Raw genomic sequence first — 21,728 nt, 5'->3', positions numbered from 1 at the left:
CCCTGGAGAAGGGAATGGCAACCCACTACAGTACTCTTGCCTGGAGAATCCCATGGACAGAGAAGATAATCCATGGGATTGCATAGAGTCGGACATGACTGAGCAGCTAGCACTTTCCCATACTGTTATACCAAACTCTTTTTTGAGGTCAATCCTGGTGTAAGGATCCCTGTGCTTATATTTGACTGCCATGAAAATGTGTCCTTGACCAAGACAGATACAGTTTTTCTAGGAAATTCTGCAAATTTCCTGCAAATTCAGGCCCAGGTGTCCTCAAATACAACTATACATGTGAATACAAAGATGGGTGTCAAAGAAAGGACAACTTAAGGACTTTCATGGCAGTCTGATGGTTAAGACTCTGAACTTCCACTGCAGGGGGCACAGGTTCAATCCCGAGTTGGGGAACTAGGATCCCACGTGCTGCTTAGTGTGTCCAAAAAGAAAGAAAGAAAGGAAGGACAAGTCAGAAACATAAACATCTGCCTGGCCTCCTTCCACTTACCATCTAATCATTATTGGGATAGTCAGGGTGACTGCTTTCTATATCTTTGCTTGAGAATGCAATTGACAGTGTGTTTAAATGCTTACTTTTCATTTTGGGTGCTTGTTACCTGATCTTAGTGCTAACGTTGTTACATGTTTTGAGTGTTCTGTGGATTTGTTTTTGTTTGTTTATTTTAGGTGAGGTGGAATAATTCCCCTGCAACTAGAAACGGATTGACGGTTAAAAGTAGGACATTTGAAAAGCAAATGTGATAAATGATCATATCAACTAGGCTCACATTTTAGGATAGATATGCAGTATTGATTAGGCTAAGAATAAAACGAGTCATACTGTTAAGAACTGAATGCGTCTTACAGTTTTATCGACCAGACTCACAGCAGTATATAAAATGAAAGTGATATGCAGCGTTTTCTCTTCAAAGTCACTGTGATATAAGTTTATATTTAGTTGGCCATTCAGGGTCTCAATGAACTATAGCTACAGATTGAAGAATCAGTAAAAAAAAAAAAAATGAAAATCTGAAAACACTATTTTTTGTTTGTTTTTACCATTATTTATCACTGAGACTTGCCTCTGGGATAATATGAATGTCCGAAGCTTCAATATGAAGATTTGCAAGATACATAGTGAAGTTTTGCAAGATACTTTTATGTTCTAACAATCAAATTACATCATCATTTTGAAGTGCAATTTTGTGAAGTAAACATATGGATTTAAGATTCTTTCAGAGGTGGAATCTATTTTTGACCCTTTGAACCTAAACTTGCCTCTTGACTTGCTTACTATTTTGGCTGTGCTGGGTTTTCATTACAGTGAGTGGGCTTTCTCTAGTTGTGGCCTGTGGGCTCTATTCCCCTGAGGCGTGTGGGATCTTAGTTCCTCTACCAGGGATCGAACCCTTATCCCCGGCATTGGAAGCTGGATTCTTAACAACTGGAGCATCAGGGAAGTCCCTTGACTAGCTAGATGGGTAAACAGTGGAAACAGTGTCAGACTTTATTTTTCTGGGCTCCAAAATCACTGCAGATGGTGATTGCAGCCATGAAATTAAAAGACACTTACTCCTTGGAAGGAAAGTTATGACCAACCTAGATAGCATATTCAAAAGCAGAGACATTACTTTGCCAACAAATGTCCATCTAGTCAAGGCTATGGTTTTTCCAGTGGTCATGTATGGATGTGAGAGTTGGACTGTGAAGAAAGCTGAGCGCTGAAGAATTGATGCCTTTGAACTGTGGTGTTGGAGAAGACTCTTGAGAGTCCCTTGGACTGCAAGGAGATCCAACCAGTCCATCCTAAAGGAGATCAGCCCTGGGTGTTCTTTGGAAGGAATGATGCTAAAGCTGAAACCCCAGTACTTTGGCCACCTAGTGTGAAGAGTTGACTCATTGGAAAATACTCTGATGCTGGGAGGGATTGGGGGCAGGAGGAGAAGGGGACGACAGAGGATGAGATGGCTGGATGGCATCACTGACTCGATGGACGTGAGTTTGAGTGAACTCCGGGAGTTGGTGATGGACAGGGAGGCCTGGCGTGCTGTGATTCATGGGGTCGCAAAGAGTCGGACACGACTGAGCGACTGAACTGAACTGAACTGAGGTTATACTGTGCAGAGGCTAGAACTCCAAAGCCTTGGAGCACTCGTCTCTCCCTCTTAAAATGCTCTGGTCATCTCGTCAAGAAGTCTAGCGACTGACTGCTGAGAAACCACACAGAAAGAGTGCTCTAGCTAATAGCCAGAACCAAGGCCCAAGACATGAGTGGGACCACCTTGGACACTCTGGCCCTAGGCAAGTCATCTTATCAATACGACCACAGGAGTGAACACAGGCATGACTAGCAGAAAAGCCAATCAGTTAACTTATAGAATTGTGAAAATATTGTTTTTTTAAGACAATGATCTCTGGAGTGGTTTGTTACATAGCAACAAATAACTGATGCAACATAATAACAAATATGGGAGCAGATCTGCAACATTATCTGATAACATATTCCAGAAAGGATTTCAGAATGTACCTACTGAAGGTAAGCTGAGATGATACAAATTCTTTACAGTTCAACTGACAATGCTGCAAATACTGTAAATTTTTCATTTTTGCTTGATTTATCATATGTTCTGGCATGCATATAAGAAGATGATTTAAGGCTGTGTCAAACACATGATTCGTAGGAACCAGAAAGAAATAGTAAGAGTTAAAATCATTTTTCAAATATTGAATATTACTAATGTAGTAATGTTTTCAGTGAGTATGTAAGAGCAGTGTTGGGGAACAAAGTACCAAGGGATTGGTGGCTCAGAGAAAATTTATTGCCAAAATGTACTTAGTCATCATATGTTATTTAAAAGAAACACTAGCTACTAAGAGGATTCTAGCATCTTTGTATGCAGTGTTAGATAGTGCCATGTGCTCTGTTTAGTTGCTCAGTCATGTCCAACTCTTTGCAACCCCATGGACTGTAACCTGCCAGGCTCCTCTGTCCATGGGGATTCTCTAGGCAAGTATGCTGGAATGGGTTGCTATGTCCTCCTCCAGGGAATCTTCCCAATCCACGGATCAAACCCAGGTCTCCCTCATTGCAGGCAGATTATTTACCATCTGAGCCATGAGGGAAGCCCAAGAATACTGGAGTGGGCAGCCTATGCCTTCTCTAGGGGATCTTCCTGACCCAGGAATCGAACCAGGGTCTCCTGCATTGCAGGTGGATTCTTTACCAGCTGATCTACCAGGGAAGCCCTAGATAGTGCCATACTAATATCATCAACTCTTAAATTTTCAACTGCAGGTTTTTCAGGATTATTTGCATCGATATGGGTAGTAAGTTATAGAACGTAAACAAGCTCATGTTTATTTGGCGATTCAAGATCCCCATGAATTGCAGCCACAGATTAAAGTGTCAGTAAAGAAATGAAAAGACTTGATATACAAAATAACACAATCTGATTATTTTACAAATCTCAAGAAATATCTGACAAAATTGTCCTAGTACCTGAAGTTTTAAAAGATACCACTGAACATGTCATAATTTAACAATGTATGTTTAAAAATTATTTTTCCACCAATAACAGTCTGAAGAATCCATTCATTGATTCTCTCAACATTGAACATTTATCAATTAAGAAATGTTTGTAGATATTGTTACTTATTAGGGCTTCCTTGATAGCTCAGTTGGTAAAGAATTTGCCTGCAATGCAGGAGACGTGAGTTCAATCCCTGGGTCAGGAAGATCCCCTGGAGAAGGGAAAGGCTACCCATTCCAGTATTCTGGCCTGGAGAATTCTATGGACTGAATAGTCCAGGGGGTTGCAAACAGTCGGACATGACTGAGCAACTTTCACACACATTATTACTTAATATATATTAAAACTTTGCTCTTAATTTAAATGCCTGGATTGGTGTTTCCTGAATGTGGTAGCTTGTTCCTAAAAGGGCCACCATGCATTCCTTCAGCTTTTTGAATGCATATGCCATTCCTCCATTGAGAGTCTATTCTTCTCTCCCCTTGAACCTGGGCAGGCCTTAGCGACTTGTTTGTTCAATAGAATGTATTGAAAAGGATGCTTTAAATTTCTGAAGTGAGCTCACAAGAAGACTTGCAACTTCTGCCCAAGCCTCTTGGAACTCTCACTCTTGGATCCCTGAGCTACCATGAAAGAAATCTGATGACCTAGCTGGAGTGCCACATGGAGAGGTCCTGAGCTTGCAGGGAGGTGTAAGGGCTCAACTGAGCCCTCCTATCAGCTGTGTCCACCAAAGAAATCAGATGTGTGAGTGAAATAATTTTGATCACTCCAGAAGAGGTCATCTTTCAACTAAGTACCATTGAAGATTGATCTCAGTTGAAACCACATGGAGAAGAAGAACCAACCATCTGAGTTCTGCCTAAATTCTTCAATTGCAATGATTTTCTAAGCCACTGCATTTTAGGATGGTTTATTACATGCAATAGATAATTAGAATATTGAAGAATAATCTGATAACAAGATAAACTATTAGAAAGTTATGACCACTTACACCTATTTATCTTGAGCAACAGAAATGGAGAATGCAAAATATAAAAATAAATTAGAACATCTTGTCTGATTTAAGACCACATGTCTGATTTAAGGGGCTTCCCTGGTAGCTCAGATGGGAAAGAATCTGCCTGCAATGCAGGAGACCTAGGTTTGATTCCTGGGTCAGGTTTGATCCCTGGGTCGGGAAATCCCCTGGAGAAGTGAATGGCTACCCACTCCAGTACTTTTGCCTGAGAAAAATCCCATGGACAAAGGAACCTGCCTGGCTACAGTCCATGGGGGTCGCAAGTCTGATTTAAGACTACAGTTAACACCAGTAACCTTTAGTTTTCAATATCTTGGCATTTGCAAAACTGCTTTGCAATTTTCATTGGTTGTTCTTTTAAATAAAAACTTATTATAAATTTGAGTTAAAAATAAAATTGTGCTAGTATAATACCCCCTTTATCTCTTGGGGGTCTATTAATATTCTTTTTAGAATATTACACCTGGGAAATATTTTCTGAACTTAAAATTGTTTGAAACCACTGGAGAAATGGTATCTCTTTCTAGTTCTCATATTTATAAAATGTGTCACAGTTGGCAATGGTGGATTTCGAGTGGATTTTGATTTGAGTCACAATTTCTCTTGGTCAGGGGTATTGAAAAATTCTTCTTGGTGCTTGGACAGGATATTTTTCTTTAAAAAAAAAAACCAAACACACAGAGTTTCTTGAAAATAGCACCTGCCTTAATAGTGGTGAAATCGCTTCCATTTTATGTGCTTATGTACATGTTATAAATCTCAATGCACAGGTCAAAGTATGGAAGAAATATACCTCTATTTTTCAAATTTAATTTCTCTTTGAACACGCATTCCTCTAGAATGGTAGAAACTTAATGGTGGTTAAAGTGGTCAGTTTCCCTATACTTTTATTTCCCTTTTACTTAGGTTGCATTTAAGACCAGAATAACCTACTTAGGTCTAAGCCCTTAGGGCTAAAGAGGACGTTTGATGACACATGCGTCTCTGAGACACCCCAGTGGCCCATCCTGTCCTCATATCTCATCATGCGTGCATTCTTCATTTCTGTCTGGAAGAGGCCTTCAGTTCTGGCATTGGTCTCAGCTACATTCCCACCTTTCTAGGGCTTTTGAAAATCATATTACTACTCCAGGTCATGCTGGCATTTGTAAAACTCTGTGGAGGCTGGGAAGACCCTCTCTTGCCAATACTTGGAAGACTAGTCATAAAATAGGGCTCAGGTTTCCTTTCCTCTAAGATTCCAGAAAGTTATCTGGGAGTCCTGCTACGTCACAGCAGTTTGGTTCTAGGACAAGAGTGCTGGGTCCTGATTACCCCCCCTCCCTGTACCAAGCAGACCTATAATAGTCAGGGGCTTGCTGCTACTCTTTATGTTTTCTCCTGAATTGTTCCCATGCTATGAGTCCTTACTAGTCTCCAGAAGCTCCCCAGCTTCCTGGGTTTCTGGTGTCCATAGTGTGCTGATACTTTTTTCATGACACCCATGTGCCTAAACAAGCAAGCAAACAAAATGTAAACAATGAGCAACAAGTCTTAACAGTTCCATTCATTAAACTGTTAGGTCCAAACAACTTAATAGCAGTACTTTGTGCACAGATGGCTCAAAAATTTAAATATGCCACTGTGGTCCTATACATTCATGGTAAAAATTATGGCTATTGAAATCCAAGAAGACTCACTCTTTGACTTTATATGTTTTTGTATGCACAGGAGCTCAAAAAGGACAATTTTATCGACAATAGTGAGCAGTGGGGTTGCAGCAAGGGAACAGGACATACTAGAAAGCAAGTGCTACAAAAACAAATGGGTTCCACAGTGATAAGAGAACAGACTCTGTATGATTTCAGTATCTTTAGACCATGAAATTTTTACACCTGTTTTATGTCCCTGGATATGTTCCTAGTTCCAATGTCTCCTAGTTTACAATCTATGGGAACTTGAATAGAATTTGTATCCTACTGTTACGTGAAAATTCTATAAATCTTAATTATGTTGAACTGATTTACAGTGCTTTCAGGTCCACTGTATCTTTCTACTTCTCCATATATTCATTCTACCAATTTTTGAGTGTTTGATATTGAAGCTTCAACTAAAGATCTTAATTTACTTAAAAATAATTGTAATATATAGTAGATCTATATGTAACCTTGTTCTGTATTTTCCAAGTCTCCTGTACATGTGTTATCATACTTAATAATTAAAAAAAAAAACCCAAATGGGTTTCTCCTACATTGTTGATGGAAATGTAAATTGGTGCTGCCATTATAGAGAACAGTATGGTGATTCCTTAAAAAACTAAAAATGGAGCTACCATATGATCCAGCAACCCCACTCCTGCACATATAATTTGAAAAGACACATGCACCCAATGTCTACAATAGCCAAGACATGGAAGCAACATGGAAGATATCCATCAACAGATGAATGGATAAAAAGATGTGGTACATACAATGGAATACCACTCAGTTTCTAAAAAGATTGAAATCATGCCATTTGGAGAAACATGAATGAATGAATAGATTATCATATAAAGTGAAGTAAGTCAGACAAAGACAAATAAAGAGTATCATTTATATGTGGAATAAAAAAAAATGATACAAAGGAACTGACTCACAGAACAGAAGTAAACTCACAGACATGGAAAACAAACTTACGGTCACCAAAGGAGATAGAGAAGGGTGGGAGGGAAATAAATTAGGAGTTGGGGATCAACATATACACACAATTATATATTAATATAATATAGGTAAGCAACAAAGACCTACTATATAGCACAGGGAATTATACTCAATATCTTGTAATAACCTATAAGGGAAAAGATAGAAAAGATTCTGAACAAGAATACGTACGTATATCTGAATCATATCTGATTCACTTTGCTGTACACTTGAAACTAACACAGCATTGTAAAGTAACTATGCTTCAACTGAAAAACAAATAAACAAACAAATCCCCCAAATGGGTTCAATCAGTAAATTCCAGACTCCATGGACATGAGTTTGAGCAAACTCTGGGAGGAAGTGAAGGACAGAGAAACCTGGCATGCTGCAGTCCATGGGATCACAAAGAGTTGGACACAGCTGAACAACAACATAAGTAGTATTCTAACAGGAGATTTATAATTGAAAAGGGAAGGAAGAAATGAGAGAAGAATCACTAACCAATTTACTATATGAGTGAAAAGTCAAGGACTGCAGGAAAACCCAAATAAGCCAAGCATATAGATAACAAAGGATGAGCTTATAGGGAAGTTTGTGGAAAAACTGTTAGCCCTGTGGATTCACAGTCAAGTGTCTGGAGTCGCTGTTGGTAAATTGGGACTCTGGAGGGAAAAAATATGTCCACATGTATTCAGTGGTGGTGGTCAGGGAGAACGAGGAGAGTTGAACAAATAAAGAAAAATTTTATTTAAGAAGATCAGGATTGGATAGTTTCCTCAGATATCTGAGCACATAGCCTGCCAAAGAGAAAAGAAGACCACATTGGATTCTGGGGGCTGGAAAGTTTTACAGATGGATAATAAAACTAAATAAGCTCTCTTGAAACGAATTACCTATCTTGCAATAATTTGCACTTTTCTTATTGTCATTAACTGTAGTAAAGTAGTTATTAATGTCCTCACCAAGAATGATTGTTGTGTCAGTTGCTAAGAATGAGAGAAATCAGAAAATAAATGGTGTGAGGCGATTTCAGTTTCCAAGTTTATAAATACAATAGGAACCCTTCAAACGCTCTGGTGGTCACAGCAAAGGCAGTTGGTGACTAAACTGTCATATTTCCAGATAAACCTGGTCTGTGAGTTCTGTTTGAAACTGTCACAGTTGTAAAAGCCAATGGGCATAGAAAGAACTTGCCATCCCATCGAACTCAATTCTGAATTTAATTATATGGGGGAGGGGTCTATAGCATAAATACAAATTAAATATTCATCTCTTTAAGTCACTTTACTGGCAATAAAAGGCTGGTAATCTGCTGGTATAATGAATTGTAGTGATGATTTTTGGGTGGTTGAAAACCAAAGTGCAATTCTTAATGCAGAAAACCTGATAAATTTGAGCAGGAGAAGATGTGCATTAGTCCATTAATGCTGGGTGACAATCACAAAACTCAGGGGCATAAAACAGCAAGCATTTATTTCTTGTTTATCTGTTTGGTGTCATCTGGAGTTCAGCGGCTCCAAGCTTTAGCTGAGGGTTGGGCTTAGGTCTCTTACATGAGTATTCATTTTAAGACTGGGGTCAAAGGGGTAATGACCATCTAGTGGAAATTTGTCCCACGGCAGTGAGGAGTGCAAGAGGGCAAGTCCAACCGCACAGGCACAGGTCAACCCTTTTCGAATCTTATTGACCAAAGCAACTCACATAGTGAAATCCAACATCAATGGGATATGAAAGCATATGCCTCAGATGGAAAGGGGAAGGGTGAATGTTCCCTTAGAATTTATTTTAAGTTGCCTTATGGGCTTCCCTGATGGCTCAGATGGTAAATAATCCATCTACAATGCAGGAGACCTGGGTTTAATCCCTGGGTCAGAAAAATCCCCTGGAGAAGGGAATGGCAACCCACTCCAGTATTCTTGACTGAAGAATCCTATGGACAGAGGAGCCTGGCAGGCTACAGTCCATAGGGTCGCAAAGAGTTGGACACAACAGAGCAACTAACAATGATGCTTAGTTGCTTATTAATAAGATGATTCTTCTTATTAATAGGATGCGTTATATATTACTTTCTATTATATCTCAAGTTTTAAATTACTCCAGTTCAGATTCAATTTTTTAAATTTAAAATATTTACATATATACACAGGCTTCCCTGGTGGCTCAAACAGTAAAAAAATCTGCCTGCAATGCAGGCGACCCAAGTTCGATCCCTGGGTCGGGAAGATCCCCTGGACAAGAGAATGGCAACCCACTCCATATATATATGTGTATGTATATTTATGGCTGCACTGGGTCTTCGTTGCTGTGCACAGGCTTTCTGTAGTTGTGGCAAGTGGGGGCTACTCTCTGTTGCGGTCCACTGGCTTCTTATTGCAGTGGTTTCTCTCGTCGTGGAGCACGGCTCCAGGCACTCTGGCTTTAGTAGTTGTGGAGCATGGGCTTAGTTGCTCTGAGACATGGAGGATCTTCCTGGACCTGGGATGGAACCCATATTGCCTTCATTACAAAGTGAATTCCTAATCACTGGACCATCAGGGTAGTCCCCAGATTCAACTTTAAGTGATAGAAACTGCTAGATAACAGTAGATTACAAATTGCTAGATAACAATATAGAATTTTTTTGTACCTGTAAATGAAGTTCATAGGAAAGCAATCCAAAGCGACATGGTATCTTCATAATCTGGAGCCCAGTGCCTTCTCTCTAGATCTATTACTGTTTCTAGGTCACTTCTTGGTCCAAGATGCTAATCAAACTGCTTCAGCCATCAAGTTTACATTCCAGACAGCAAGACGGGAAATGGGATGAAGAAAATCCCATCTCCTGTCTTCCCAGAAGTTGCATACAATTTTTTGGCTCCAATTTATTGGTCAGAATTATTCACATAATTATACGAGCAAGGGAAGATGAAAATTTATACTTTATTTTTGAAAGTCTCCAGGTGGCCATGTTTCCTGTGAAAAATAATGTTTTATGATGTTAATATACTATTAGGGAAGAACAGCTGTTAGTGTAAACAATTGGGTGAGTTTGCCACAAAATTACAAAGAAACCATTTGTATTCTCACTCAGCACTTCTGAGGCTGTGTTCAGTAGCTCTTCAACTCTTTGTAACCCCATGGACTGCAGCCCGCCAGGCTCCTCTGCCCATTGGCTTCTCCAGGCAAAAATACTGGAGTGGGTTGCAATTTTCTCCTCCGGGTGATCTTCCGAATCCAAGGAGCAAACCCACTTCTCCTATGTCAGCAGGTGGATTCTTTATATATATTCCCCACCACTGAGCCACTGGAGAAGTCCATCACTATTAAGCTTTTACATCAGATATTTAATTTCTTCTTATAAATTCTTACAACAAAAATATGATTGTTAACAGTAAAGACACCATAGATAATATTCCTTAAATTAACTTTCTGAATTATTTTTAGTTATAGCTAGCAAGCTGCTAAGAATAAGGTGGAAGGAAGGAGGTTTCTAACATGCACATTTATTCCCAATGGAGTTTATTCTCAGTGGTATCTCTACGATCTTTCATTCTGAAAATGAATTACAAGGAAAACCATACTTTATCTTTTCCACCATAATATGCTAATTTCAGTACATGAGTTCTTGAGAGATTTTGGAGGAGAAAACATTTCCTGTTACGAATAAATGGCTAAGATTCAGATTATCCCATAGATATTGATGGAACACTGCTTTTTATCATGATCATTAGCCTCTAATCAAGGTCATCCAAGATCTGTTCCCAATATATCTTTCTAGGTTTATCTCACACAACTCTTTTTCATGTATCTTTTAAAAATTTATTAAATGTTGCAACATGTGAAGTATTATATGACTTTCTCAAACAAACTAGATCTGTTGTGCCACCCAAATATATCCTGTATCTTTGTTTCCCTATGTTTGAGCCATCTTAGTAGAGTAACTCCCATCACAGAACTCTGAAGTTATTCAATGCTTAAGATTGAATAATGCTTAAGATTATTCCGTGCTTAAGATTCTGCCTTTCAGGTGCAGGGGATTCAAGTTCAGTCCCTGGTCAGGGAACTAAGATCTCACATGCTGTGGGGCAACCAACCCCATGTGCTGCAACTAGAGAAGCTCCCATGCATCACAACTAGAGAAGCCCTCATACCACAATGAAGACCCAGGGTAGCCAAAAAAAAAACCCCAAAAAACTTATTCCTTCATTAAAGACTTAAACTAAAAATTTACTTCCTTACAAAAGCCTCTCTAGAATCCCACAATCAGAAATGACTCCTTTCTATATCCAAATATAACTATTTTTGTGTGCTAAGTCACTTCAGTCGTGTCCGACTCTTTGCAATCCTATGGACTGTAGCCCACCAGGCTTCTCTGTCCATGGGATTCTCCAGGCAAGAATACTGGAGTGGGTTGCCATTTCCTTCTCCAGGGGATCTTCCCAATCCAGGGATCAAACCTGCACCTCTTATGTCTCCTGCATTGGCAGGTGGATTCTTTACCACTAGCGACACCTGGGAAGTCCAAATATAACTATATTATATTCAATATTTCCTATACTATTTTACAATTGATTTTATTGAACATCCACTGTGCAATCTCTGTGCTAGATTTCATTCATACATTAAACAAACAATATTTTCTCATGCACATTCTACAAGCTTCTCAGGTTTTACTTCTGTTCATCTTGCTTACCTCTACAAGGTAAAAAAAAAAAAAGGAAAAACTGTCTTATCATCTGTATACCCTCTTGACACGTAGTACTGTGCCTTGTACTATTGGTTACATATTCAGCAAAAATATTTGATGCATGAATATTCTTGGTTTGTTTCATTTACTGCTTTCCCCCAACTCCAGGAGAGGCAATAAAAAGTATGTTACCATTATGTTAACTGCTATAGAAAAATTTGTTTAAAATCAAAGCACACATTTAAAAATATGTATGTGTCAACTGAAAAACAGCATAATCTAAAAGTTGAGATTTATGCTTTGTTTGGTGGACTTGCTGAGGACTTAAGTCTGGGAGGAATCCTCTCAGATACCTCTAAGGCACTGCTTTGAAGAGTAAAGGAGGGGTCAGGATATATCAGAGTTTTGCAAAAATAAACCAGGTAGTTGAGCATCAAAAGATTTCTTCTAATTAAAGAAAAAGCAAACATCTCAAATTAATGAACATAGCATTTTTCTGTGTATGGGAAGATGCAAGAGTCCAGGCTCATTGAAATTATTCCTTTGTTTTGCATTAACTATCTAGGGCCAGTATCCCATTTTTATCTATCCTGAATCCCCTCAGGGTGTACATTGTGGTGGGGGACTTGATGGTCACAACATCCTTTGTTTATTGATATGGCAGGTGACATTGCCCATCCACATACATGTATCTTCATTATACGAACGGTGGAGATGGGGAAGAACCTACAAAATGAAAATCCAACCTTTACCTTACTAGAAATACAAAGTGTCCCAGTGTAAGATTACATGAATTTCAGGAGAAGACTACATATCAGGTCCGGTGTCCAGACTTGCAAAAACCGTATAGATCAAAGTAAACTCTGTCTAATCTTTGTCTGCTTTCTGTGATTAAAAGACTAAAGAACACACCATAAAGAAGTGATCTTCAGGCATTTTGGGGGAATACTTACATCCTGCTACAACTACTGTGTATCATGATGTTTTCTGGCTCAGCAGCATTTTCCTTGTTTTCTCTTTATCCAGTCTTCAGATCTGCCGAATGGATCATAATTAGGAATCCGGTCATTCTTTCCCCAGCTCAGATTCAATTAGCCATATGTTACAGGCAGCAAACACAGAGGCTGTCAGACTTCAGCAATTACCAAGGGGAAAGAAGGTTGTGGGGTCAAAATCGTGGACTTAAAAAAAAAACTCATAAAGTAGAGGCAAACTCCTAATTATAGAGCATTAATCAGAATTTTTGTCTGATCATTCATCCGTCATCTCCACGGACCAGCTCTGGAAATAACAACCTCCTATCCATGTGGGACAGAAGAGTGGAGCTCCTAGAGCAAAGGTATCAGAAAAGGAGATGAGTAAATATGCAGTTCTGTTTACTTTCTCCATCTCAACAATGAGGAAAAATCGATAGGCTTACAGAATATGGCAATTGTACTTTCTAATGAAGGCTCTTTAGAAGGTAGCATTTGTTTTGTTGTTGTTTGTTTTGTTGTTTTTTTTTTAACTTACAAACGCTGATTCCAAACAAGTGGTCTTTTCACTGTGGGACACTTTATGCTTAATTAGGGCTGTGCTGGGTCAGCCCTGCTGTGGGAAAGGCTTAGCGTGGAGGATCACCATTAAATTCATTTTACTCAAAAAAGGTGAAGTTAAATTTTAAAATTTAACACTGAAAGCTGTGTGAGTTCTGAACTTTTCTTCTGTTATATGCTGATTTATTAGAGAAAGGGGGTTGGAAGTCCTAAGGGGTACATAACATTAAAAAAAAAATAGTTAAAAGAAAATGAGTATTGAGGCATGGAGTTCTTGAGGAAAAACTTACATAATTAGGAAGGTTTGGTGAAGAAATCCACCACTTTATAAAAACCTATTAATTTTTGGCTAACCCACCGATTCATGCTCTTCTCCAAATAAGGAACAGAGTTACTATACAGCCACACTCCATTAAAAATAAAATTTATTCCACAGCAGGTCTGCCTCCTGGGCTAGCTTCCTCTTAGAAAATGCCTATTATAGATCCCAGTAATTTTCCCATGAGTTCTACGAAGAGTGTTTCTTCATGGTGGGTTTGAGTTTTTACCCACTATAATTTAAATGTCTCAAAGGATGTCACTTCAAGGCATTTCCCTCAGGAAAGTTGCTCCAGCCTGAAAAATATCTTCATTAAGAGATTTCTCTAGCATTTAACCTGGGAATTTTCCATTCTGTTTTATCTGGCATCAGAAATATGTCCTTTTCTCCCCAGCTTGACCACTGAACTTTGTTTGAGGAGCCAGTATGCTGGCATGAGAAGGGTGGTTGCCTTTTCTTCATAAAATAAGTGACTTTGAGCTCAATTTTACTGAGCACATGAAAATCCCCATTTGCTTTCATCCGCTCTATGTATCGGAGAAGGCAATGGCAACCCACTCCAATACTCTTGCCTGGAAAATCCCATGGACAGAGGGGCCTGGTAGGCTGCAGTCCATGGGGTCGCTAGGAGTCGGACACGACTGAGCGACTTCACTTTCACTTTTCACTTTCATGCATTGGAGAAGGAAATGGCAACCCACTCCAGTGTTCTTGCCTGGAGAATCCCAGGGACGGAGAGCCTGGTGGGCTGCCGTCTATGGGGTCGCACAGAGTCGGATACGACTGAAGCGACTTAGCAGCAGCAGCAGCTCTATGTATGTGTTGGAGATACCAGTTTTGAGAATTTGGTCAAGGAGAAATTGAGCTTCGTTTAGAGGAGGATGAAGGCCAGTGGAGAGAATTTTTAAATGTAAATTTTAATTACGTCATACAAATAGAGCTTTTTTTTTTTTTTAAAGTAAACATTGAGAAGTTAAACTTTAATCTGGCAAAATGGAAACTGAGGAAACCAAAGAAGTTACAAGAACATGTGTGTGAAGCTTCAGAACTGTTTCCTTTTGAGGTAAAAAACAAACAAATGAAAAACTGGGAAAGCATTTTGCTAAGGAGTCAAGGCACAGACTTCTGATCCCTTTATGAACTTCTACCAAAACTCTTTTGCTTTAAATGCTTCTACTTCAATTTTAATAACTTAATTGGAATGACAAAGGAGGAAAGGGTTGTGGAAGCCAATATATTAAAAGATTGTTAAGGAAGGCCTGAGAGCCCTGTGGCTCTTGCTCAGCTCCATGGGGATGTGGATTTTTGTCACTGGAGTCCTTGGGCTTTTTAATGTGTGTGCACGCTGACAGTTCTATGGGAAGCAGAGCACTCCAACGGAGGTCCTGGAGGGCCCACAGATGGAATAGTGCAAGAGAACACACACACACAAAAGCTACACATAGTCAAAATGGTTGCTTCTGACCACCTTGTAATTCAACTTTTGTAAAAAGAAAACTCTAGGGACTTCCCTGCTGGTCCAGGCGTTAAGAATCCTTTGCAATGCGGGGGACATGGGTTTAATCCCTGATCGAGGAACTAAGATCCCACATGCAACTGCTGAAGCCCAGGCCACAAGTAGAGAGTCCCTGTACTGCAGTGAAAGATCCTGCATGATGCAGCTAAGACCCAAGATAGCCAAATAATAAATAAAAAGTAATATTTAAAACAAACAAAGAAAACTCCAAAGTCCTTCATTTAAATCAATGTCATGATGGCTTCAGTAAGGATTGTTGTGTTGGGCTGTCATATAGGATTGTTCAAGTTACCATGCAAAGGCCAGGCCTGAATTTAACAGGCCATTGGTTGTGACTAGCCAGTGTCATTGCACACCACCCACTGGTTCATGTTGAAGCTTTCCTTAAGCTTTTAAATTCTGAAATTAAGAGCTTAAGAAATACAAGAATTTATTGCAGCAATGTTTACAATTGCCAAGACATGGAAGCAACCTATCTTGCTTCTATTGATAGATAAATGGATAAAGAAGATGTAGTATATATATACAATGGAATACCACTCAGCTGGAAAAAGTATGGAGTCATGGCACTTGCAGCAACACAGATGGAACCAGAGATTATCATGCTAAATGAAGAAAGTCAAAGACAAATATCATAACATATTGCTTACATATGAAATCTAAAAAAAAATGATACATATTAACTTGCATTCAAAACAGAAAACAAACTTATGGTTACCAAAAGGGAATGGGGGGAGGGATAAATTGGGAGTTTAGGATTAACATATCAGTTCAGTTCAGTTCAGTTGCTCAGTCGTGTCCGACTCCTTGCACCCCATGAATTGCAGCACGCCAGGCCTCCCTGTCCATCACCAACTCCCGAGAGTTCACCCAAACTCATGTGCATCGAGTCGGTGATACCATCCAGCCATCTCATCCTCTGTCGTCCCCTTCTCCTCCTGCCCCCAATCCCTCCCAGCATCAGGGTCTTTTCCAATGAGTCAACTCTTTGCATGAGGTGGCCAAAGTATTGGAGTTTCAGCTTTATCATTAGTCCTTCCAATGAACACCCAGGACTGGTCTCCTGTAGGATGGACAGGTTGGATCTCCTTGCAGTCCAAGGGACTCACAAGAGTCTTCTCCAGCACCATATTTATAAAACAGAAAATCAATAAAGGCTTACCATACAGCACAGTGAACTATACTTAATATTTTGTAATAATCTATAAGGGAAAAAATGCCAAGAATATATTTATATATATAACTGAGTCACTTTCCTGCACACCTGAAACTAACACAATATTATAAATCAATTAAACTTTGATTTAAAAAATTAAAAACACATACAAGGTGATCTTGCTATTTGCAACAACATGAATGGAACTTGAAGGCATTATGTTAAGTGAAATACAGCAGATCAGTCAGTCAGTCAGTCAGTTATGTCCAACTCTTTGTGACCACATGGATTGTAGCCCACCAGGCTCCTCTGGCCATGGGATTCTCCAGGCAAGAATACTGTAGTGGGTTGCCATTTCCTCCTCTGGGGGATCCTCCCAACCCAGGGATTTAATCCACCTCTCCTGCATTGGCAGGCTGATTCTTTACCACTGTGAAACTCTGAAATGCAGCAGATAGGGAAACACAAATGCTGCATGATATTCATTTATATGTGAGTGAATTTTTTGAGAAAAAGCAAACTGGTAGATACAAAGGAAGATTGGTGGTGCCAGAGGTAGTAGTGGGTGGGTGGGTAGGGGATGGTGAAATTGATAAAGGTGGTCCAAAGGTACAAGCTTCCAGTTTTAAGATAAATAAGTCCCAGGGATGTAATGCAGAGTATGGGATCTTCCCAACCAAGAGATCCAACTCAGGTCTCCTGCACTGAAGGCAGATTCTTTTGGTCTGAGCCACCAGGGAAGCCCAACTATGTGGGATGATGGATGTTAACTAAATCTTGCTTGCAACATATACATGTATCAGATCATTATCAGTACACCTAAAGCTAATACAGTATTATATATCAGTTACATCTCCGTTAAAAAAAATCCCCATTATCACTAAATTGATTAAATTTCCAAAGACAATTTGAAGAAAAATAAAAGAAATAAAGATATATAAAAGGCATGAAATAAAAATGTGTGCCCTAATGATTTATCACAAAGCAAGTCTTCTTGCAACTACCACTCAGATCAAGAAGTAGAATCTGGCCAGTGCTTCCAAAGCCCCTGTCACATCCCCTTCACCTCCTCCTGGTAATTACGGTAATCATTTCCTACCTGCTTTACAGTTCCAATGTATCCCAAACTCTATAGTCCTGCCTCTTTTGAATCTTGAATTTTATGGTAAATGGAATCCTACAGAATAAATGCTTTCATGACAGACTTTTTTTTCCCAATATATTTGTGAAATTTACCCAGGATCTCATCACAGCTGTAGTTAGCTCATTTTCACTCTTTTACAATCTTCGATTGTATATATCTAAAATTTACTTATCTATTTTACTCCCTTTTTTCCAGGAAAAGAAAAGATTTATTTGCAGCAAATAAGAACACTGGGTATCTTTCCGAAAATAGTGTCTCCAATTTATCTATTCTACTCATAATGTGTGTTTGGGTATTTCCAATTTGAGATAAGAATAACACCATTAAGAGCGTTCTTCTACCGTCTCTTGGTGCACATGTATACACATTTCTCTTCTCTCTCTTCCTAGGAGTGGAAATGCTGGGTCCTAGGGTGTGCTTGTATTCAACTCTGCTGCTAGTTCCAATCTCTTTTCTAAGGAGGTTGTACTGATACACTTGCCAAGCAGCAGTGAATAAGAGTTCCTGCTGCTCGCTACTTGCCTCAATGACTGGTATTATCAGTCTTTTAAATTTTAGCCATTTTGATGGGTTTTATAGTCAAAGGAGAATTCACTCTCCGCACAACTCTTCTGACCCCAAATGTGTGGGCTTTTCAAACCAAGAAATTCTCTAATCCTCTGTTGGCACCCACTGGATGTTACATGATTTAATTCAATTCTGACCCACTGCCTGGAGTTAGTATAGACCCTACAGCTGAAAGGCTCAGTCCTACAACACTGCCCCCACCTCAGATGCTAACTGCAAGTATTAACAGAAGGTTCCAGGTTACCCACACTTCTGTCTTACTCTATTAAAAACTGGGGGTTCTCTTAATCCCCTTAATATGAGGTTTGAAAATTTGCTATAATGGTTCACAGAACCTAGGCAAACACTTCATTATCACCAGTTTATTTTAAAGAATGTTATTGTTGTTGTTGTTGTTCAGTCACTCAGTCATGTCCAACTTTTTGAGAACCCATGGACTGAAGCACACCAGGCTTCCCTGTCCTTCACTATCTCCTGGAATTTGCTCAAACTCATGTCCACTGAGTTGGTGATGTTATCCAACCATCTCATCCTCTGCTTCCCCCTTCTTCTCTTGCCCTCAATCTTCCCAGCATCAGGGTCTTTTCCAATGAAAAGAAAGCTATAAGGGTGCATTAAACAGCCAGATGAAGAGGTATAATGCAAGGTAGGGGAAAGGGGTGTGGACCTTCCATGTATTCTCTGGTTGTGCCAACTTCTCAGCACCTCCATTTGTTCACTGACCTGCACTCTGGTCTTTAGGGTTTTTATGGAAGTTTACTATCAATACATAGGAATGGTTGACTAAATGACGAGCCACTGGTGATTAATGCAACTCTAGTCTCTCATGCCTTCCTGGATGTTGGTGAAAGTGGGGCTGAAATTTCTAAGTTTCTAATTATGCCTTGATTTTTTTGGGAATTAGCCCTCATCATGAAACTATCCAGGGATCCCGGTTACCAGTCATCTCATTAGCTTGTGATGAAGCACGCCTATCACTCTGGAGATGCCAAGCATCTCAGAAACTCTTATGTCAGGAACCAGGGACTTAGACCAAAGATTATAACAAAAATGCTCCTGTTATTCCTGTCATTCAGGAAATTACAAGGGTTTTAGGAGTTCTGTGTCAGAAACTAAGGGCAGAGGCCAAATATAATATTTCTTGTCACAGTACTGTTATCTCACTAATGTTTGTTCACATTTCCCCTGACTTTACATTAGCGAAAGCGAAGTTGCTCAGTTGTGTCCAACTGTTTGCGACCCCATGGACTGTAGACTACAAGGCTCCTCTGTCCGTGGGACTTTCCAGGCAAGAGTACTGGAGTGGGTTGCCATTTCCTTCTCCAAGGGATCTTCCCAACCGAGGGATCGAAGCCGGGTCTCCTACATTGCAGGCAGATGCTTTACCATCTGAGCTACCAAGGAAGAGTTATTCAACTCATATGCTCATATATTCACTGACTATTGACTATCATATTTTGTGAAGTGGCTGTTCAAATCTCTTCCCCATCTTCCTTTTGGTTGCCAGAATTTATTATTATGATGATTTTAAAATTTATTTTATTTTTGATGGTACCATATGGCACTTGGGATCTTAGTTCCCTGACCAGGGATCAAACCTGTGCCCTCTGCATTGGAAGCACAGAGTCTTAACCAAAGGATCACCAGGGAAGTCCCAGATTTTATTATTATTGTTGATTTGCAGAATTGTTTTGCTGATTCAAAATACTTTGCCTCTCACTCTGTGGCTTACTTTGTACTTCCTTATTGGTGTCTTAATGAACTCAAAGTAGCAAAATTTGTCAATCTTTCCTTTATGATGATACTTTTGGTGTCTTGTTTATAAAGTTTTTTCCTACCTTGGATCATAAATATATTCATCTATCTTATCTTCTAAAAGCTTCAGAGTTCTGTATTTCACATTTAAATCTGCAATCCATCTGGAGCTGTTTTTTTCTGAGTGGTATATAATTGAATTCAAGTCCATTTCCCCCTGTTTCCATCCCCAGCTACCCCCAGTGGGGATAAGCAATATTTTCAACAACATTGATCGTAAAGTTTCGCTTTTCCTAAGGTTCAGAAGTGTTATCTTAGTCATTCAGGAATCTATAAGTGCGCAGTCTTGATTTTATGCCATTATTTTGCCTATCCTTTCATTAATATGCTCGTCTTCATTACAGCCACATGAGGGAAACTATCAGTGTCTTGTAGAGTAGCTTCTCCCACCATGAATTTCTTTAAGGGTGCCCTCACAGTTCTTAGTCCATTGCTTTTCCATTGGTTGCCACTTTGGAATCAAGCTAGTCCACTGAATTTTAATATATTTTCTAGAATCTTCTCTTTGAATTCCATAAAAGCAACAATAAACCAAGTACATACACATAAACATCAACATACACTTAAAACAATCTGGTCACATGGGTGAAAGCTACTGTTGGTCCGTGCCCAACATTTAAAAAACACAACAAAGTAACAAAATAAATCTGACCACTGAAACAGCTATTTAATAAGCCCGATATCCCTTATAAGAGTATTTCTCAAACAAAAGTAATTTTTTAAGAACCAAATGTATTTGACAATCTAAACCTCTAAGGAGGTCACCCACCACTGATCCTAAGGGAGGCTGTTACATGGGGGTGAAAAACATACAAAAACAAAAAGAATAATATTTTCTCTATTATTATAGAGAAAATAATAAGCTGTGTCAGTTTCCTTGAGGTGTTAGCCTAATCTTACCAGTTGACCGGAGTCCATCACCTGTGAACCTATGACCCTCCTTCTGGGCAATTCGCTTTCCTCCCTGCGCCAGACCAGTTTCATTGACAGCTCGGCCTCTTTCTCCATCTCCTTGGCTTTTCCCTTGGCCTTCTCACACAACTCGGATGCTCTGTCGTCAGCCTGCCCACAGGGATGTTGAATGCAATTCAAGGTGCCCTGCTCTGAAGCCTCCACCTGTGTTTTCAGCAGATGGTCCACCTCCCACCACTTGTTCCTGGTCCTCAGGTGAGCACTTTGATGTCCTCCGGCATGCAGTTGATGCCTGGGAGCAGAAATTGCTCGAAATCTATCTCGGGCTCCAGCACACCCACCTCCTCCGGAGCTTCCACTTGGTCCAGGTCCAAGGTCCCCATTTTTCCTGCCACTGCTTCAGATCCACAGCCCCAGGACTGTTACTGCTCAACACTCTCTGCTGCAGTTGAAGTGATCCACACTCCCGGTCAACAGTATTCCTGAATTATCTTTTAAAAATTTCCCTTTACTCCTCCAACTTCCCAGCTGATCTGGAAAGAACTGCCTCGCAGGCAAACAGCGGAGCCCTCAACTTGCTGGTGTTAGTAATTCTTTCACAACACAGCCAGTCCTGTGTATCTTATGTTAAGTTCGATGTTCGGTAATTGGATGTTTTCAATTTTGTTGTATAAATGGTCTAAACTCTTATTTTCTGACTGTTCATTGCTGATATACAGAAATACGTTGGTGTTTAGTTGAAGCCTCTAGAAGATAACAGAGGAGGAGACTTATGACCTGTCATACAGAAAGAAATGCTTCTGTGTATTTTATATAGCAATTTGTTGAACTCTCTTGTTAGTGCCAAATATCTGTAATTCTTATGGAGTTTCTTCTCCCTCCCCCCAGCT

General features: G+C 39.6%; 1 protein-coding gene across 1 annotated transcript; it reads right to left on the bottom strand.

Moving 5' to 3' along the window:
- Nucleotides 1-20,811: 20,811 nt before the first annotated feature.
- LOC113893432 (MORF4 family-associated protein 1-like 1) lies at nucleotides 20,812-21,221 on the bottom strand. Its single transcript, XM_027543425.1, is given in 2 exon segments — nucleotides 20,812-21,104; nucleotides 21,107-21,221. Coding segments are annotated over 2 exon segments (408 nt in total).
- Nucleotides 21,222-21,728: the final 507 nt, after the last annotated feature.

This window comes from Bos indicus x Bos taurus, chromosome 5, assembly GCF_003369695.1.
Source record: "Bos indicus x Bos taurus breed Angus x Brahman F1 hybrid chromosome 5, Bos_hybrid_MaternalHap_v2.0, whole genome shotgun sequence".
Classification (NCBI taxonomy): Eukaryota; Metazoa; Chordata; class Mammalia; order Artiodactyla; family Bovidae; genus Bos; species Bos indicus x Bos taurus.
This window is presented reverse-complemented; position numbering and strand designations above follow the sequence as displayed.